Source organism: Lacerta agilis, chromosome 8, assembly GCF_009819535.1.
Source record: "Lacerta agilis isolate rLacAgi1 chromosome 8, rLacAgi1.pri, whole genome shotgun sequence".
In the NCBI taxonomy this organism is placed as follows: Eukaryota; Metazoa; Chordata; class Lepidosauria; order Squamata; family Lacertidae; genus Lacerta; species Lacerta agilis.
Window position 1 is genome coordinate 23,959,444 of NC_046319.1, and position 15,795 is coordinate 23,975,238.

The window sequence follows — 15,795 nt, forward strand, 5'->3', positions numbered from 1 at the left end:
GCATCACTCACCAGTCCCACCTATCCACCACCCCATTTCCAACCCCCTCTTTATGTCTTACCGAAAGCCCTTTCCTCCATCAGATTGCCCAAACCCCCAACTCCTCAGTTTGCCCAACCTCCCTCCTCCACAGCTCACACCCAAAACCCTTGTGAAAACCACCCCTCATTGCCCGACAGCTCTCCCAACACCCCAAACTTTTGTACCACCATCGCAACCCACTCCCTTGCTCTGCACACTCATCTGTCAGTGTGATGACAGATGAGTGCAACTGTAGTATAGAGAGAAAACATTTATACATCTCCCTCCATATATATTATACACACATACACACATCCAAAGATGGCCTACATATTTTATTTAAATATGCAACAGCTGTAGCAGAATAAAATAGCGCCCCTGCCCCCGAAACAAAGAAAGAAAAATTCAAAGAACAAATGATATAGGACAATTATTTTTGTTATTTATTAATTATGTTTATATCCCACCTTTTCCTCCAAGGATCTCAAGGTGGTGTGCACAGTTTTCCTCCTTTTATCCTCACAACAGCCCTGTGAAGTAGACTAGACTAAGAGGCAGCGACTGGCCCAAGATCATCCAGTGAGATCCATGGCTGAGTGGGGGAATTTGAACCCACGTCCTAGTCCAACACCTACCCGCTACATCACACAGGCTTTCTATATGTAATAGCAGCGAAGATCCCCACAGCTGAATAGCATTGCCTTAAAGCCGCTTGAAACAGCTTTCCAAACACGTCAGAGTGGAGTAGATATGGTTGTCAACCGGTATCTGAGTTACCCATAGGGAGAACTCGGAACTGCTAGCGACAGTGCCCCAAAAGATCCACAAGAAAGATATTCTGGGTGGGAAGGATAGTGAACTGGGAGCCTGCCCTAGAAGGGGCTAGTTTCCAAAAAGAGCTCTTGTAACACCTGCATCTATCCGGATGCAACCTCCAGAAGCAAAGGGGATCCTGCTGCACATATTTAGGGCCTCTGGAGTCAGCCAGCCTTGGACCAGCTCCACTTACACAGGTTGTGTAGCATTCACCCACCTTAAACATCCCCTTCCCTCGGAGCAGTCTTGTCTAGATGTATCTCCGGGCTTTGTGATTCATTTGTTGTTGTTGCCAAGGTTGCCTGAGCCGATCTGCCGTGACTGGGAGAACAGAAGGTGGACTGAGCATCCAATTAAGGGCATCTAACCTGCAAATAGGACTTACTATTTATAAAGAAAAAGAGAGAGAGAGAGAGAAAGAGAGAGTCGTGCAGTCAGACTAATAGGCAATGTTGTACAGCAGTCCACGTCAGATGAAGAATTTCGTCTGGGAACCTGAATGGTGGAGTCGCCAGGGGACCAGTGGACCTTTCCTTTTGACCCGCCAACCCCCCCCCCAGGCTGTCATAAATGCTTTACACTGAGTAAGACCACCAGCCCTTCATGACTAGCTCTGCCTATGTATTAAAACTATTCAAGCCCTCAGGCAGAGAGAGAGAGGAGGAGAGGGACACACACACACACACACACACACACACAGAAAGATTCTCTGGACTGACAGCCCTTCAGCCAGAGATTGAAACTAGGGCCTTCTGCAATGGATCATGCAGCCCTTTAAGGCATAGCAATTATTTACTTACTTTTATTTTACTGCATTTATACCCCACCTTTTTCAACCTCCTTGCTCGAGGTGCCATACCTGGCTCTCCGCCTCCTCACAACAACAACCTTGCAAGGTAGGTTATGCCGAGAGGCAGTGACTGGCCCGAGGCCACCCAGCGAGCTTCACCATGGCCGAGCAGGGATTCAAACCCTGGTCTCCCAGATCTTAGTCTGACACTTTAACTGCTACACCACACTGGCTCTCATCGATTAGCTGTGGTGGTGGATGAAAGTGTAGCAGGAAGTCGCCAGTTCAGTGTAGACAATAACTTGGTGGACAAATGGAGTGACCCAATAGACGGCAGCTTGCTATGCTTTTGAAACTCCAGGTGCATCCACTGTCGGGGCTGGCCCCAAGACACTTTGCCTGAGAACTGGATGCAGCCCTCCAGGTTTTTCTGCCTGGCCCTTAGAACTCTCCCCACCCCACCTCTGTGCCTTTCTTAAGGACATTTTATTGTCAACTGGGACCGTATCTCTTGTTTGCCTTGGTGGAGAGATGTGTGTCTAGAGACCTCTGACTCTTGTGTGGCTGAAATTTAGCCAGCTGTTACAGTACAAGGGCACAAAGAGTCCCATCTATTCTTCCTCTTACTTTTGCCTCTAGCCTAGCCCACTGCTGGCAAGTGGCCCCCAGAAGATTCTCCATGGCCCTTGGACTGAGGAAAGTTCCTCACCCCTGGTGTAGACTGAGCTAGATTGCAAAGGGGGTTGCCCTACAGTTCCGTGATTCTTTGGCTAATGGTTGCAGCATAAGACAGCTCCTTACATATCTGTGCTTTAAAAGCTCTTTGTTCTCCTTCTGCTTTACCTTTGATGGTCTTTTCTCTCTCTATAAAAAAGCATATTACTTTATTTGCAAAGCTATTTCCCACCACAAAGGAAAGAAAAAGCCACATCAAACAAGAAACGGAAGAATATGAAAGTGTAGCCAACTGGTGTGTTGAAAATTGGTCCCCCAAATGAAATCAATCCAGGGAGATAAAGCCTCAAATTAATAACTTAATACTCAACCATTCAGCAGAGTAACGTGTAGCTAATTCATTAACGTTGTCTTCAAAACCAAACTTGAAGCCTTTCATTTTGAGATCTAATGGAATTTGAAAGGAGGGCAGAGGTAGCCATGGTCTTAATTGCATTTTTATCTTTATTGCCCAGTAAAAAAAGAAAGAGGGGGGGGGGGCAGGGAGAAAAGGAAGAAGGAGTATTTTTTTTTCTTATTAAGGAAACAGAAAATGCCACAGATTTAAAAAGCGGCATTCAGGCAGGTATCAATCCCACAAGCAATTCCTGCGCATCAAGACAGAGAAATGATGTGATTGGCTTTTACTTCATCCCATCTGCCCATTTCCATCATGACCCCCCCTCTCTCTCTGTGTGTGTGTGTCTCTTCCAGTTGGGAACGTGTGCCAGGCACAAAAACTGGCTGATGTGGACAGCGAGCTGGCAGGCATGCTCTTCTCGCGCCTGCGCGAAGTCAGCGCCACGTTCCAGCACAGCAGCCGTGAGGCCAGCGTCACCCGGAGGCGGAAACTGGAGAGGATGCTGTCGGTCCGGAGGCGGGAGTCCCAAGAGGGCGATGCTGCGAAGAAAACCAGCCTCATCATGGTGAGAGACTGGCTCCCACGTGGCCGCCTTCTGAGCTGGACCCTTGGCCCATTTAGCCAAGTACAACTCACTCCCAAGTAATGGCAGCTCTACAGGGTCTTAGAGCTGAGCTGTCAGGTGGGAGACAGTCAGTGGTCTTCTACCCGCTGTCCGAACACATTGTCCCAGAGAGAGCCGTGGGTGGCATTGCCATGTGCGTCGTGTGTAACAAACACGTTCCATGCAGTTTCAGAATTGTCTTTGGTCTTTATGTTCCATAGTACTCTTAAGATGCTGTGTTAGTTTCTACGGAAGAGCTACGTCCCATAGGCCACCCTGCCCACTCAGCCAGTTGAGCCTTTCCTTCCCTCACAGGGACGGCATGAGGATCGCATTCAGCACTCCCGGGACCTCCAGATCATCGAGGCCTACCGGGAGCGAATCAAAGCCGAGAGCATCGCCAGCATGCTGAGCCAGGCCATTACCACCCGTCACACCCTCTACGCCACATTTGGCACGGCTGAGTTCTTTGAGTTTGCCCTGAAGAACCCGTATAATGTCCAGCACACGGTCACCATAGAGACGGACAACCCAGAGCTCAGGTAGAAGTCCCAGGGGAGCAGTTGGGAGCAAAAGTAGGCGATGCCCTTCTTTGTGCTTTCTGGGCCCCAACCAGATCGCTGTGAGAGAAAAAGCGGCTGTATTCTGAAGGCCAGAAGGATTACGCCAAAACTGTCAGGAGACACACAATGGATCATAAAAATGCTCGGCATTAATCTCCGTTTGTGTATCTATGGTGCATTTCAAGTGCTAAGATCACTTCACGTGCATTAGCTCAGTAATCCTTACAACATATTGCTGGGAATCGCAGGTTGTGAGAGCACTCTTGTCCTTGGATCCTCCTTGCGGGCTTCCCATTGAGGCATCTGGTTGGCCCTGGTAGAGCACGATGCTGCCTAATCCAGCAGGAGTTCTCCTTATGTTCTTATATTGAAGTGTCCTTCATTTTCGGCCATTGGAACAGGGTCCCTTGAAAAACGCCAGGTGTGCAGTCAGGTCAAGATTGATTTCCCTCCCTGTCCCTTTTCCCTCGTGTGCTGTTCTTGTGTTGTTGTTGTTGTTGTTGCTGTTGTTTTAGGTTTTAAGCCTGTGTTGCCAGGGACTGTCTTCTTTTAACTGATCATATGTAAGCCACTTCAGAAGCATTTTTGTCTAGGAAGCAGGGTGCAAAAGCTCTAAATAAATATTAATTAGTTGGGGGGTAGAAGGGAGGTTTAGTTCACACACTGCACACACAGGCTATTGCATCCCTGTAGGATCTCTGCCAGTGGGAGCTGCAGTTCTCAATCTCAGGGAGGGAGATTTTTGACCCCCACCCTGCCTCAGGGAGGGAGATTTTTGACCCCCCCCCCTGCCCTGCAAAAGCTTTGCTTTGCTTCCCCCCCCCAACCAGTGGGCAGCATTCATTTGCCTACAGGCAATAATAAAGGGGTTCCATGCACATGAATGCCACCAACCCCAGTTAAAAGGTAAATACTTCTGTTGTGATTCTTCCATTTCCAACTCTACAGTTCTATGCTCCTGTGAAATTAATTCTCCCTCCACTATACACGAGGAAACCGACACACGTGCTGCAACAGACATCGGCTCCCAGCCACAGGGTCAAAGGTGGCAATCCAAAGTTTGATTTTGAGATGGATCACAGGTAACAAAGAGGTTGGAAGTCCCGCCTGGAAGTAAAAACGTTTGGCATTTGTTTGGTTTGTTTTTCCCTCCAGTGTCATTGTGGACACTAGAGAATGGAGGCACTTCAAGAAGCTGACCCAAACCACCACCCCTCTGGAGGAGGACATGTTTCACCTGCAGGACGACCTCACGCCTCAGGTGTACCTGCGCCCCAAGGAGACGGTCCACATCCCCTTCAAGTACCAGGCCTTCTCCCTGGAGCATGCTGCCACCATGCAGGTAGAGAGGCGTCCGTGCTTTGCTTTTTAAAATACTTCCCAAATATTTGCTTTTGAGAAACTTTACACAAGGTGCAGCACTGGAATCTCATTTAAGCCTATAGCAGAATGAATGAATTCCACAGCATATAAACCAGGATAATGGCTCACACACATCAGACACCCAGAAGACAGTGGGAGGATTATTATTTTTTTAGGGGGGGGAGTTAAAATGGGAAGCACACTCCAACTCCTCTCTTTCATTCCCAGCAAGGTCCCGCGGAGCTGATGTTCAGCAAAGGCAAGGAGGACTCCGCAGCCCCCTGGAAGTCCTGTGGCATACAAACAAAGCACATCAGGGTAAATTGCACTAATTGACAAGGAGAGTGATTGGGCAGCACCCAGTCAGTCGGCTTGTGGGTGCTCTTCCCTCTTCAGATTTGGTGGTTCTGTCACTCTCAGTACATTCCTCATGCAGGAAGGTTGACGGGGTGTTGTTGGGGGTGGGCCTGTGTGCAATGACTTGGGGTGCAGGCAGCTCCAGACTTGCCTGCCCCCCCCAACTTACCACCCCTGTGCCTTTTGATCTCCAAACCTTGCCCAGCTCTGTAATAAAGATGCGGCCTGTTTTCCAAAAGGCACTCAATTTTATTATTTCTTTAAAGGTACACAAAGGACTTGATTAGTATTACAGGTGATGGTACTGAAATTACTTGAGGATTATTTCTGCTCTCTGCATTTACGGGATGTAACAAGGATATCAAGCCTAAGGAATTAATTCCTCATTTGCTAATTGCGGCTTAGGCAAGCCATCCCTCAGCAGTGCAATAAAGATTCAGCCTGTTTTACGAAAGGCAACTTTCCCTCCAGGGCGCTCAAGGTGGTGTACGTGGCTCTTTCCCCTCCCGCGCCCCCCCCCCCGACCTCATGCAATCCTTGCAACAATCCTGCAAGGTAGGGCGGGGTGAGAGGCAGTGACAGGCCCTCACGGTCACCCCCATTCACGCTGCCCTGTGGAAACGGCATTAACTTTCTCCCTCTCCCTCCACCCAGGTCTCCTTCACTGCAAGCGGCGGGAAGCTCCTTGCCATCCTCAGTGTGAATGTGGAATCCCAGCCGCACGTGGTGGATCAGACGTTCCGCTTCTATCACCCGGAGCTCACCTTTCTCAAGAAATCCATCCGTTTGCCTCCTTGGCACACCCTTCCAGGTAGCTCTTTTGCAGGCAGCCCCACCCTCTGAAAGTGCAGAACGAGAAACGGCATGTTGAAAATCACTGCCATTGCCAGGGCCAAGCTGGATATACTGGATGTATGCAATGGGAAAGGGTCATAGTCCAGGGCACCTGCTTTGCATGCAGAAGGTCCCAGTTTCAATTGGGATCTCTGGGTAGGGCTGAAGAAGACCCTTGTCTGAAGTCCTGGAGAGCCACTGCCAGTCAGTGCAGACAGTACTGAGCTAAATGGCCCTGTAGTCTGCCGTGATACTGTACTGTACAGTACTGAGGTAGAACATTAGCTCAAGGGTAGAGCATGTGCTTGGAATGCAGGAGGTCGCCAGTTCAGCCCTTGATTTCCCGTCTGGGCAGTGGGGTGCTCTTAGCAGTATAAATACGTTGAACACATTGCATTCAGCAGGTGGGAGGATTTTGCATGGTATGCCGCAGGAGCGACGGCAGAGATTATTTTTATTCATGCTGCTTTTTTTTGGAAATAATCAGACCTCACGATCCATTTTTGTCCTTGCCAGGTGCCCCAGTGGGTATGCCGGGTGGAGAACCAGAGATGTTTGTGCGTTGCAGTGACCCAAACATCGTTTGTGAAACCAAGAAAATGGTACTGAATGCCCCACAAATCACTGAAAATTATTCCGACCCACCAAAGATTAGCTAGTTTTTTCCCCACCCCTTTGGGAGCTCCTGCTCCCCAAATCCCTGTAAATGTGCTGAAACTTCCAGCACAGCTCTGAGTCTTGCACACATTATAAATTAACTTTTCCAGATGCAAAAAAGCAGAGCCTTCAGGGAAGAGAGCTATATGTCATTGGGTCGTTCCTTGTGTGATGAAGGTCCCAGGATCAATCTCCAGCATCAATGGGAAAGGGCTCTCTCCGTATAACACCCTGGAGAGTTTCTGCCAGGCAGGGTGGACCAGGGTGAGGTTAGCAGTGCAGCCCTCCAGATGTTGCTGGTTTCCAGTTTCCATCAGCCCCAGTCAGCCCAGCCAATAGTCAGGGATGACAGGAGTCTTACTCTAGCAGCATCTAAAGGGATGCACAATTGCGCATTAACCACCCCTGGTGTAGATCAGTGATTGAAGGCAGTCTCCCTTGTTCCAAAACCTGCTACCTGGTTTTAATTCAGAAATCAATTCAACACTACTGGGTAAGGTCTGATACGTCACAATCTGGTCTTCCCACCCAGGGTCCTGGCGAACCTCAGGATGTCTTTCTGAAAGTCGCAGGGGGCCCAAGTCCACAGATCAAGAGGTTCTTCCTTTCTATTTACACGTAAGTAGGAAACCATGACGGCACTCAGATTCTGTGCTGCATCAGTTACTAAGGGTGGAGGGTTCCTTCCTTGCTTGCTTGCTTGTATGTGTGCTGTTGTTTAACAGGTAAGAAGCAAAGCAATAAAAATTAATTTTAAAAGATCAAAAGGCACCCTGCAGTCTATGCTGCTCTGTCTCCTTAAGGATACAGACTCTGGAACATTCAACCACTCGGAGAAGCCCAGAGCTGAGCATAGAACTGCATTTTGTTTGGATGTTTTCCTTTTTGTTTTATAACAAGGAAACAAACAAACAAACCAGGATAGATTGTGCCCTGCTAGGCCATGTGAGCATTCCCCAGGAACTGGGAGGCTGGTGCTTAATTTATTGAATGCACACATGTGGGTTTGAGGGAGGATTTTCCTCCTTTCCCGGCTCACAGTTTTGGAGCCGTCACTTCCCCGAGTATTTTTCACTCTGACAAGGCTGTGAAGCACCATCTGTTGCTCCGTTTGTCACTCCAGGGACCCCTGGCTGGCTGCTCCGACACAGATCTGGCAATTCTACCTCCATTCTTTGCAGCGGGTGGATGTTAGCTGCATAACAGGGCAGCTGACCCGCCTTTCACTGGTGCTCAGAGGGACTCAAGCCATCCGGAAGGTGAAAGCGTACACCTCACACCCGCATGAACTGACGGTAAGATCAGACCCTGGGACTCCGTGAGGACTGTGCTTTACAGTATTCTGTGCTTGCTCATATCTTAAAAGAACAGGAAATCTTCTGTTTTATTTTCCTCCTCCTTTATTAAGCTTTCTCCCTCCTGCCTGGATTAGTCAAATGGTTGATCCTAGCCAATCAGGGATCACATGGTGTAGCTAATCAGATTCAGCTGGGCGATGATGTTTTTCCAAGGACAAATAAAAGCAATTGAGAAAGAAGGGGTGATGCACATGTCCACAAGAAACTGGTGATAAATCACACAAGGAGGGTGTTTTATATGTGTGTGTGTGTTTCATTCTGCTGGGAAATGTGCTTCAGCCTCTGCAAGTGTCTTTGCTTGGAGATTTTCATCAAAGGTTCCCATGAGATGGGCCATCCGCTAGGATGCAAGAGCCCGTTAGGGGACCTCAGACAATTTACAGCTGCAAAGCCTCTTCTGTAATTGTCTTTTGATTAAAGCCATCGTACGGAGGGATCAGTGGCCCAAAACCCCAGTGGGCAAGTTATCAGAATTAATGAGTCTATGGAGAATAATAATTTCTTTAGAATGCGTTTAGTCATAATTATAAATGTGAATAATAAGAGAAACACAAACTCTGCTGCCCTAACATAAATTGAAAAGGGTTTTTTTAAAAAATATATATATATATATTCTGAAACTACATGAGTTGAAAGGGAACAACAAAAGACAAAGGAAGCTTGAAGGAAACTCCAGCTTAACTCATGGTATGGAGTCTTAAGTGAGATTCTGCTCATCAGACCTGGGATCAGTTCCTAGACGTGGATTCTCTGCTGAGCCCTGGGTGGAGATGTGAGTAATCTGCAGTTCTCTCCAAACTTGGAATTTGGCATTAGGTTCATGCAGAATTTAGGTGGATGGTTAAACAGGTGCACACCTGTATGGGCAGTTGGTATGTTGATGGTGCTATTGCCAATGTTTGTAAGCCAGAGAAGATGCTGGGGGAGGCATGGAGGGACTTGACCTCTGTGAGTGTGCGGCAGCAAGTAGCAAGCATCAAGAGCTCAGGGAGCCAAATCTAGTTCAGATTGTGCAGGACCTGGGCCAGCTTCCAGTGGGAGTTTTCAGAGAAGATGGGTGTTACAGGCAGACCTATTGAGTGCCCAGGTCCTGGCCTTTAGCTGAGAGTGACAAGGAATTTAAAGCTGGCAACAATTTGAAGTCAGGAGGCAATGTCAGCGGGTTACTGACATCTGTAAACTCTCTGCTCAGAGCTTATGGAAGATTGAGAGTCTTGGCCAACAGGTCTTCGTTTAGGAAGTCTAAACTTCCAGCCACTGGGGAAGAGTCAAACACAGGATCCACTCCCTGAGACTGCCCTCAAAGTGGGCCTCGAAATGTCTCAGGGTGTTCAGGGTCCCCAAGGCAAGCTCCTGCTGACCCTCATCCATTGAGACCACCTCCCCTGCTGTCCAGAAGCACATGCAGCCTGAGCTGTGGTGGAGAATGGCCTTGTATTCTCTGGAGAACCTCCTGTGGAGTCAGCTGATGGTTATATCTCTAGAGCCAAGGGGAGGAGGAAGACAATGGCAATTATACCTTAAGCCAAGGATCAGGAGCCTTGCTTTCAGTTTCTAAAACAGTCCTCCCTTAAATGTAATGGGCATTAATCACTGCAGCCGGACAGACTGACCAGAGATGCCTGCTAAATTGCTGGCAAAAGGCGGATGTGGCCCCGTTGCCAAGGGGGAACCTTCACAAGAAGAAAATGCGAGGCACTTCCCTTTTGCCTCTGCAGGCTCTTATTTCCATGTCGGCAGCACACATTGAATCATCGCCTCATTTGCATTCCAAACTGGAGACAGAGGTAGAGCAGATTAGCTCCCCCCCCCCCCCGCCTTGATCAAAGGACACCAGGGTGGTCCCTGTCGGAAGAGCCTCTTGGTGTCTGTAGCATTTTGGATTAACCTCTGAGAAGCCCCTCCTCCTCCTGATCCTTCGGCAGGGGGCTTTGGCAGCTACTGTTCACAGCATCACTCAGTCACCCAGAGCCCATGGCCTTGAGGTGACTGTCCCCATTGGGGCACCATTGTTAAAGGGCCAAAGTATGGATGCTGACCTCAGCAGGGATACATCCATCACCTTTCTCATAGTTCATTTGTAAGCCACCTTTCCATAGTTAAGCCCACCCTGTAGCATCTCTGGATATGATGTAGAGGGAGGGAGGTGCCCTGGGAGGGAGGGAGGTGCCCTGCAAGGTGAAGGAGAGGACCATTGTGCCTTACACCTAAACAGGATGTTCCATTCCAAAATGCTTACCTGACTTTTGGCAAGCCACCCCCCACTTTGTAACTCACATCTAACAAAGAGGAAGGGAGAAATCTTTCTTCCTCCGTGGGGGAGACATGGATTTCCCTTCCCAGAATCCTTTGACAGTGACTTTAAAATGGAACAGATTTTAAGTCTTACCTAGGCCTGAAATCACTCATGGTTAGTAAAACCACCCATGGACATAGGTTAGTAAGCAAGCTACGTTAAGAGCGAGGGATGGAATGCCTCAAGTCTCCTACTATACAGACCAGGAGTGGTTCTGCCATTGACCACGGTCTTTCTTGCTAAAGGTGGATCTAAGGATCCATGCAATAAGGCTGATGAAGCAGCCCTGAAAAGGAGTTCTGGGTCCTCAGCAGCTTCAATCCATGGTTTAGTGAGTAACTACACCCTGTTTTCCAGAGCAAGCTACATGTGGGCAGAGGTACAGGCGCCGAAGATTATGTAATATTTTGCAGTAAGCTCCTTTCCCCGTAGGCTCATTATGAAGCTGAATGTTGGAAGATTCAGGGCAAATAAAACAAAGCCTTTCTTCATGCAGTGCATAGTTAAACTACAGAACTCGCTCCCGTGGGAGGCGGTGATGGCCCTAACTTGGATGGCTTTAAAAGAGAATCTAAACAGATTAATGGAGAATATGGCTATTGGTGGCTACTGGCCATGATACTTCTGCTCTGCCTCTGCAACTGGAGGCAGCGATGCTTCTGAACACCAGTTGCTGGAAGCCACAGGAGGGAAGAGGGCTCTCATGGTTAGATCCTGCTTGCATCACTTGGGCCACTGTGAGGACAGGGTGCTGGACTAGATGGGCCATTGGCCTGATCCAGCAGGCTCTTCTTCTGTGCTTATGTCTCCTTGTTCTTCCTCTGCTAGGTGGACCCAGAAGGCATCTTCATCCTCCCTGCAAATGGCGTGCAAGATCTGCACCTTGGCGTGAGGCCTCAGAGTGCCGGCAGCCGGTTTGTCTACCTCAACCTGGTGGATGTCGAATACCATCAGCTTGTCTCTTCCTGGCTGGTGTGCTTATCCTGCCGGCAGCCTCTTGTCTCCAAGGTAGTCAGACATTTGCCTTTAATTCCAAGTTTTACTAAGGGTGATGCAAGGGGGCCAGAAAGGTCAGGTGGAGGGCCGTGGTCTCCTGAACATGAGGGATCCAGAGTCAGCAAGGACAAGACCTTGCTTCAGGTGGGTTTTCCTTTCAGTCTGAAAGTCAAAAGTCTTCTTACACTCCTGTCTCAGGAGTGCCATTTAGGGGGGACTCGGGTGGCAATTTCAATTCTTCAGGAGTTTTCTTGTTTCTGGTCATTATTAGCAATGATAAAGGTGTGTCCTAAAAGGCAATGCACTGTTTGTTTCTGTTTGTTTTGCCCTCTTGTTGTAATTTAAAATCCATGCCTTTAGCTGCATAGCTTGTCTCCCATCACTGAAATCTGCTCTGTGGGCAGGAAGGAACTTTGACTGGCCTCTGAGCTCTGTCCTTGCCTGTTCAACAGAGGAGCAATTTGCCATGCTGCAGTTCAGCCACCCCCAGCTCCCCAGATTCAGAGACCATGAATTGGAGAACACACAATTCGGTTCAGTTTCATGTCCGCAGCCATGGTCTCCTTCAGCCCTTCCTCAAAACCCTTTCTTAGAAGACAGTGGGTAGGGAGGCAGGATCCCACAAGCCTTAACCTTCTGGCTATTTATTCATTATTTAATGTATTTACATCCCACTTCTCTCCCATCCTAGGATTCAAAGCAGGATGCAACATTTAAAAACATCATCATGAAAGACAATGTAATACAAATCTAAAAACAATAGTTAAAATGCATCAAAACACATTTAGAACCAGCAGCTGAAGTACAGTTTGCAGTGATCAGCATTGTCTGCTCCTTAGTTCTCAAAGTCCTGCCTGAACAGGAAGGTCTTGGCCGGCCGGCAGAAGGATAGCAAAGAGGGAGCCAGGCTGACCTCTCTCGGGAGGGAATTCCACAATCTGGGAGCAGCCGCAGAAAGACTCTCTCTTGTGTCACCACCAGCAATGCTTCTGATGTTGATGGGACCAAGAGAAGGTGCTCACTGGAGGAGCTTAGCAAACAGGTCGGTCCATAGAGGGAGGTCTTCCAAGTAGTTTGAGCACAAGCTGTATAAGTCTTTATTGGTCATAACCAGTGCTTTGCATTGTGCCCATAAATGGACTAGAAGCCAGTGAAGTTGTTTTAAGAGGGGAGCAACATGCTTCCTGCAATGCCCCCATCAGTAGTCTCAACCAGCTGAAGCTTCCAAAGGTAGCCCCACGTAGAATGTGTTACAGTAGTCCAACTGGGATGTAACTAGGGCATGTGTCACTGTGGCCAGTTCCAGCATCTGATTTGCCCCCTTCCCCCTTTTCTCCGCTGTCTCATTATAACAGCCTCCTCTAGTTTGCTTATTAGACATTAATTCCTCTGGGTAGGAAGTGTGCCAGCCCTGTAGAGCACCTGATACTCCAAAACTGGAGACAATAGCAATTGCCCTAGCACACCTGAAAGTGTGCTAGGTGAGAAAGCACCAGATATTCAGCAGCTGCACAAAGGAGAAGCTAAGAGCTAACTCAGCAGCAGCTCAAATGGGATGCTAAAGTGTGAAATTGAACACATACGCACACTGAGTTGTTTATAGTTCTGCAGCCTCAAGATATGAAGAAATCCAGCTCAGTCACAGTAGACCCACTGAAACCGATGGCCTTCGAAGCATAGAACTGTAGAGTTGGAAGGGACCCCAAGGGTCATCTAGTGCAACCCCCTGCAATGCAGGAATCACAGCTAAGGAATCCCTGACAGATGGCCATTGAAACTCTGTTTAAATTGGGGAAGCTCTTTGATAACATTGGGCATAGATGTTGGGTGCAACCCAATATATAGACCTCCCCCCCCCCATCTCCTGTGTAATTAACAGGAGGCGGGGGGGGCGGTATTTGAAACAGGAAGCGTTATGGGAGGAAAAGAGTGAATCACCATCTCTCAGAGTGTCTCTTCCCCCAAAGAACATGGCTGTACCCACTAAACTGAAAAAGGAAAGAAACTCAGAGGAGATCCTAAACACAGAGATCTCTCACATCATGGCACTTCATTCAGCCCTGATAGTGGCATTGCATCATCCTGTCCAGTGTAAAATGGTTGTCTCCAGTTTCCTTTTCTTTCCACCTCCAGGCTTTTGAAATCGTGCTCCCCCCTGGTGGAGGGAAAGGCTCAAACAAGAGGATCACCTACGCCAACCCCTATCCATCCCGGAGGGTCTATTTCCTGCACACCAACCGGCCGGACCTTCTACAGTTCAAGGAGGATTCCTTTGAGGTAGCATCTTAAGACGAACAGGATGGTTTGACTTTGCTGAGGCTCCAGGAAGTTATCAAGGCAGAAATGCTACCCTGGGCACTGCAAAGTTGGCTCTGAACTGTCTCTGTAATCTGCATGTTTGGATAGAATCATAGAATTGTAGGGGTGGAAGGGACCCCAAAGGCCATCTAGTCCAATGCCCCCCCCCCAAGTGCAGGAATCGCAGCCAAAGAATCTCTGACAGATGGCCATCCAACCTCTGTTTAAAAACCTCCAACGAATGAGAGTTTTGAGGATATCGAGGGCAATCAGCTCTCGCATCCCAAAATAGTTCTGTAAGGGTACTCTTCGCTTGTGTATGCCTCATCTTTCAATTTTGATGAGGGTATGCAGTGTTTCGAATGCATGAAACAGCCACCATAGACCAAATCCCAGAGGCAAAACTTCCATATTGTCTCATGTAGCCTCAAGCACCATCTGAACACCCTCCAGCCATAATTCAGCACTAAAATAACAATAATAGTAAAAATCACATACCACCCTTGAGACACAAAAGGTGCTTCACTTTGGCCTGGAATTGGGCCTTGCCCTTTTCAACAATTATACTGAGGGATCATCCACAGAATCACTGCTTACTGAGCAATTTATATGCAGGCATACATTAGCCCTCAACTTGACCCTCTGGCTACCGTCCCTGTTGTTTGTCCTCGCAGATCGGTGGAGGGGAGACGTACACCATCGGTTTGCGATTTGCCCCGAGCCAGAGTGCTGGCGAAGAGGAAATCCTGATTTATATCAATGATCATGAAGACAAGAACGAAGAGACTTTCTGCGTGAAGGTCACCTACCAGTAGTGTTGTAAGGTGTATGTGTTTGTGTGCCCTTGCCTCGATTGTTTTCCACTCTCCTGCAATCCATCAAACTTCCCTAAAGGGACAGTCCTGCTCCCTTCACGATCCCCGTCTGCAAACAGCCTTTGCACCCCTGAATTGTCGCTGACCACAAGTCTGCAGAGAGATTACCTCCCCCACCCTGCTACCTCAGAGCGGTGGGACACATGGCCTCCACTTGAGTGTACTTTAGCTTGCATCCCATCGAGCCCCTGCTAAGCCTGCGTGATTGATTGCCCGAGTGGATTCCTGGGACGTCAGCACGACCTCCAACCATGCAGCTGAGTCGCGCCTGTTATACCCCCACCCCCTTTCCTTCTGGCTCCGGATCGAAAATTCATTTCTCTCGCCATGAAATGTCACTGGCTGGTAGAAGGCAGCTGAGGCTTTCAGATCTTTAACACGGCAGTGCAAGCTTGTTTGCCAATTTGTTTGGTTTTGTAACATTATTTTTACACAGAGTTTGGGTTTGGGGCATGTTTGGGTGTTTGTTTGTTTTTTAATTAAAGGATCATAATCAGAAGAACATACATGCCTTCTCATTCTTGTTGAATGAATTAAACTTAATTGTTTAAAGCCACCACAATATGGAGAAAGCGGGCAGTTATTTTGACGTCATCAACACACACAAATATAAAAATAAAGTTCACCCCCCAGGGTAAAAATGCAGCAACCCTCTATAATAAACTTTAAAGCTGTTAAAAAATGAAATTAAACCAGCAGCACATCCCACCCACCCCACCAAGTGTTTTGGTGTTGTTGTTTTTTTAATCTGGCTGCCTAAACAAAATTTGCCACTTGGATGGCAATGGATATATCTTTGCCTGCAAGAAAAGGATATACATGGTCCAGGATACTGTTGCTGAAAGTTTGTCCTAAACAGACCACACAACTAGGGAGCAGCGACCAGGGGGTGG

At 48.2% G+C, this 15,795-nt stretch overlaps 1 protein-coding gene across 2 annotated transcripts in view; it reads left to right on the plus strand.

The window, feature by feature from the left end:
* The window catches only part of NPHP4 (nephrocystin 4), a 92,977-nt gene extending 77,596 nt beyond the window's left edge, over positions 1-15,381 (plus strand). For both annotated transcript variants that reach the window (XM_033156571.1, XM_033156572.1), the window contains exons 20-30: positions 3,056-3,267; positions 3,622-3,848; positions 5,025-5,211; positions 5,460-5,549; positions 6,243-6,399; positions 6,939-7,024; positions 7,612-7,697; positions 8,203-8,374; positions 11,562-11,741; positions 13,863-14,006; positions 14,702-15,381. In XM_033156571.1, the coding sequence (XP_033012462.1) occupies positions 3,056-3,267; positions 3,622-3,848; positions 5,025-5,211; positions 5,460-5,549; positions 6,243-6,399; positions 6,939-7,024; positions 7,612-7,697; positions 8,203-8,374; positions 11,562-11,741; positions 13,863-14,006; positions 14,702-14,842 (1,682 nt within the window). In that variant the 3' untranslated portion in view covers positions 14,843-15,381. The remainder of the gene's footprint in view (positions 1-3,055; positions 3,268-3,621; positions 3,849-5,024; positions 5,212-5,459; positions 5,550-6,242; positions 6,400-6,938; positions 7,025-7,611; positions 7,698-8,202; positions 8,375-11,561; positions 11,742-13,862; positions 14,007-14,701) is intronic.
* Positions 15,382-15,795: the final 414 nt, after the last annotated feature.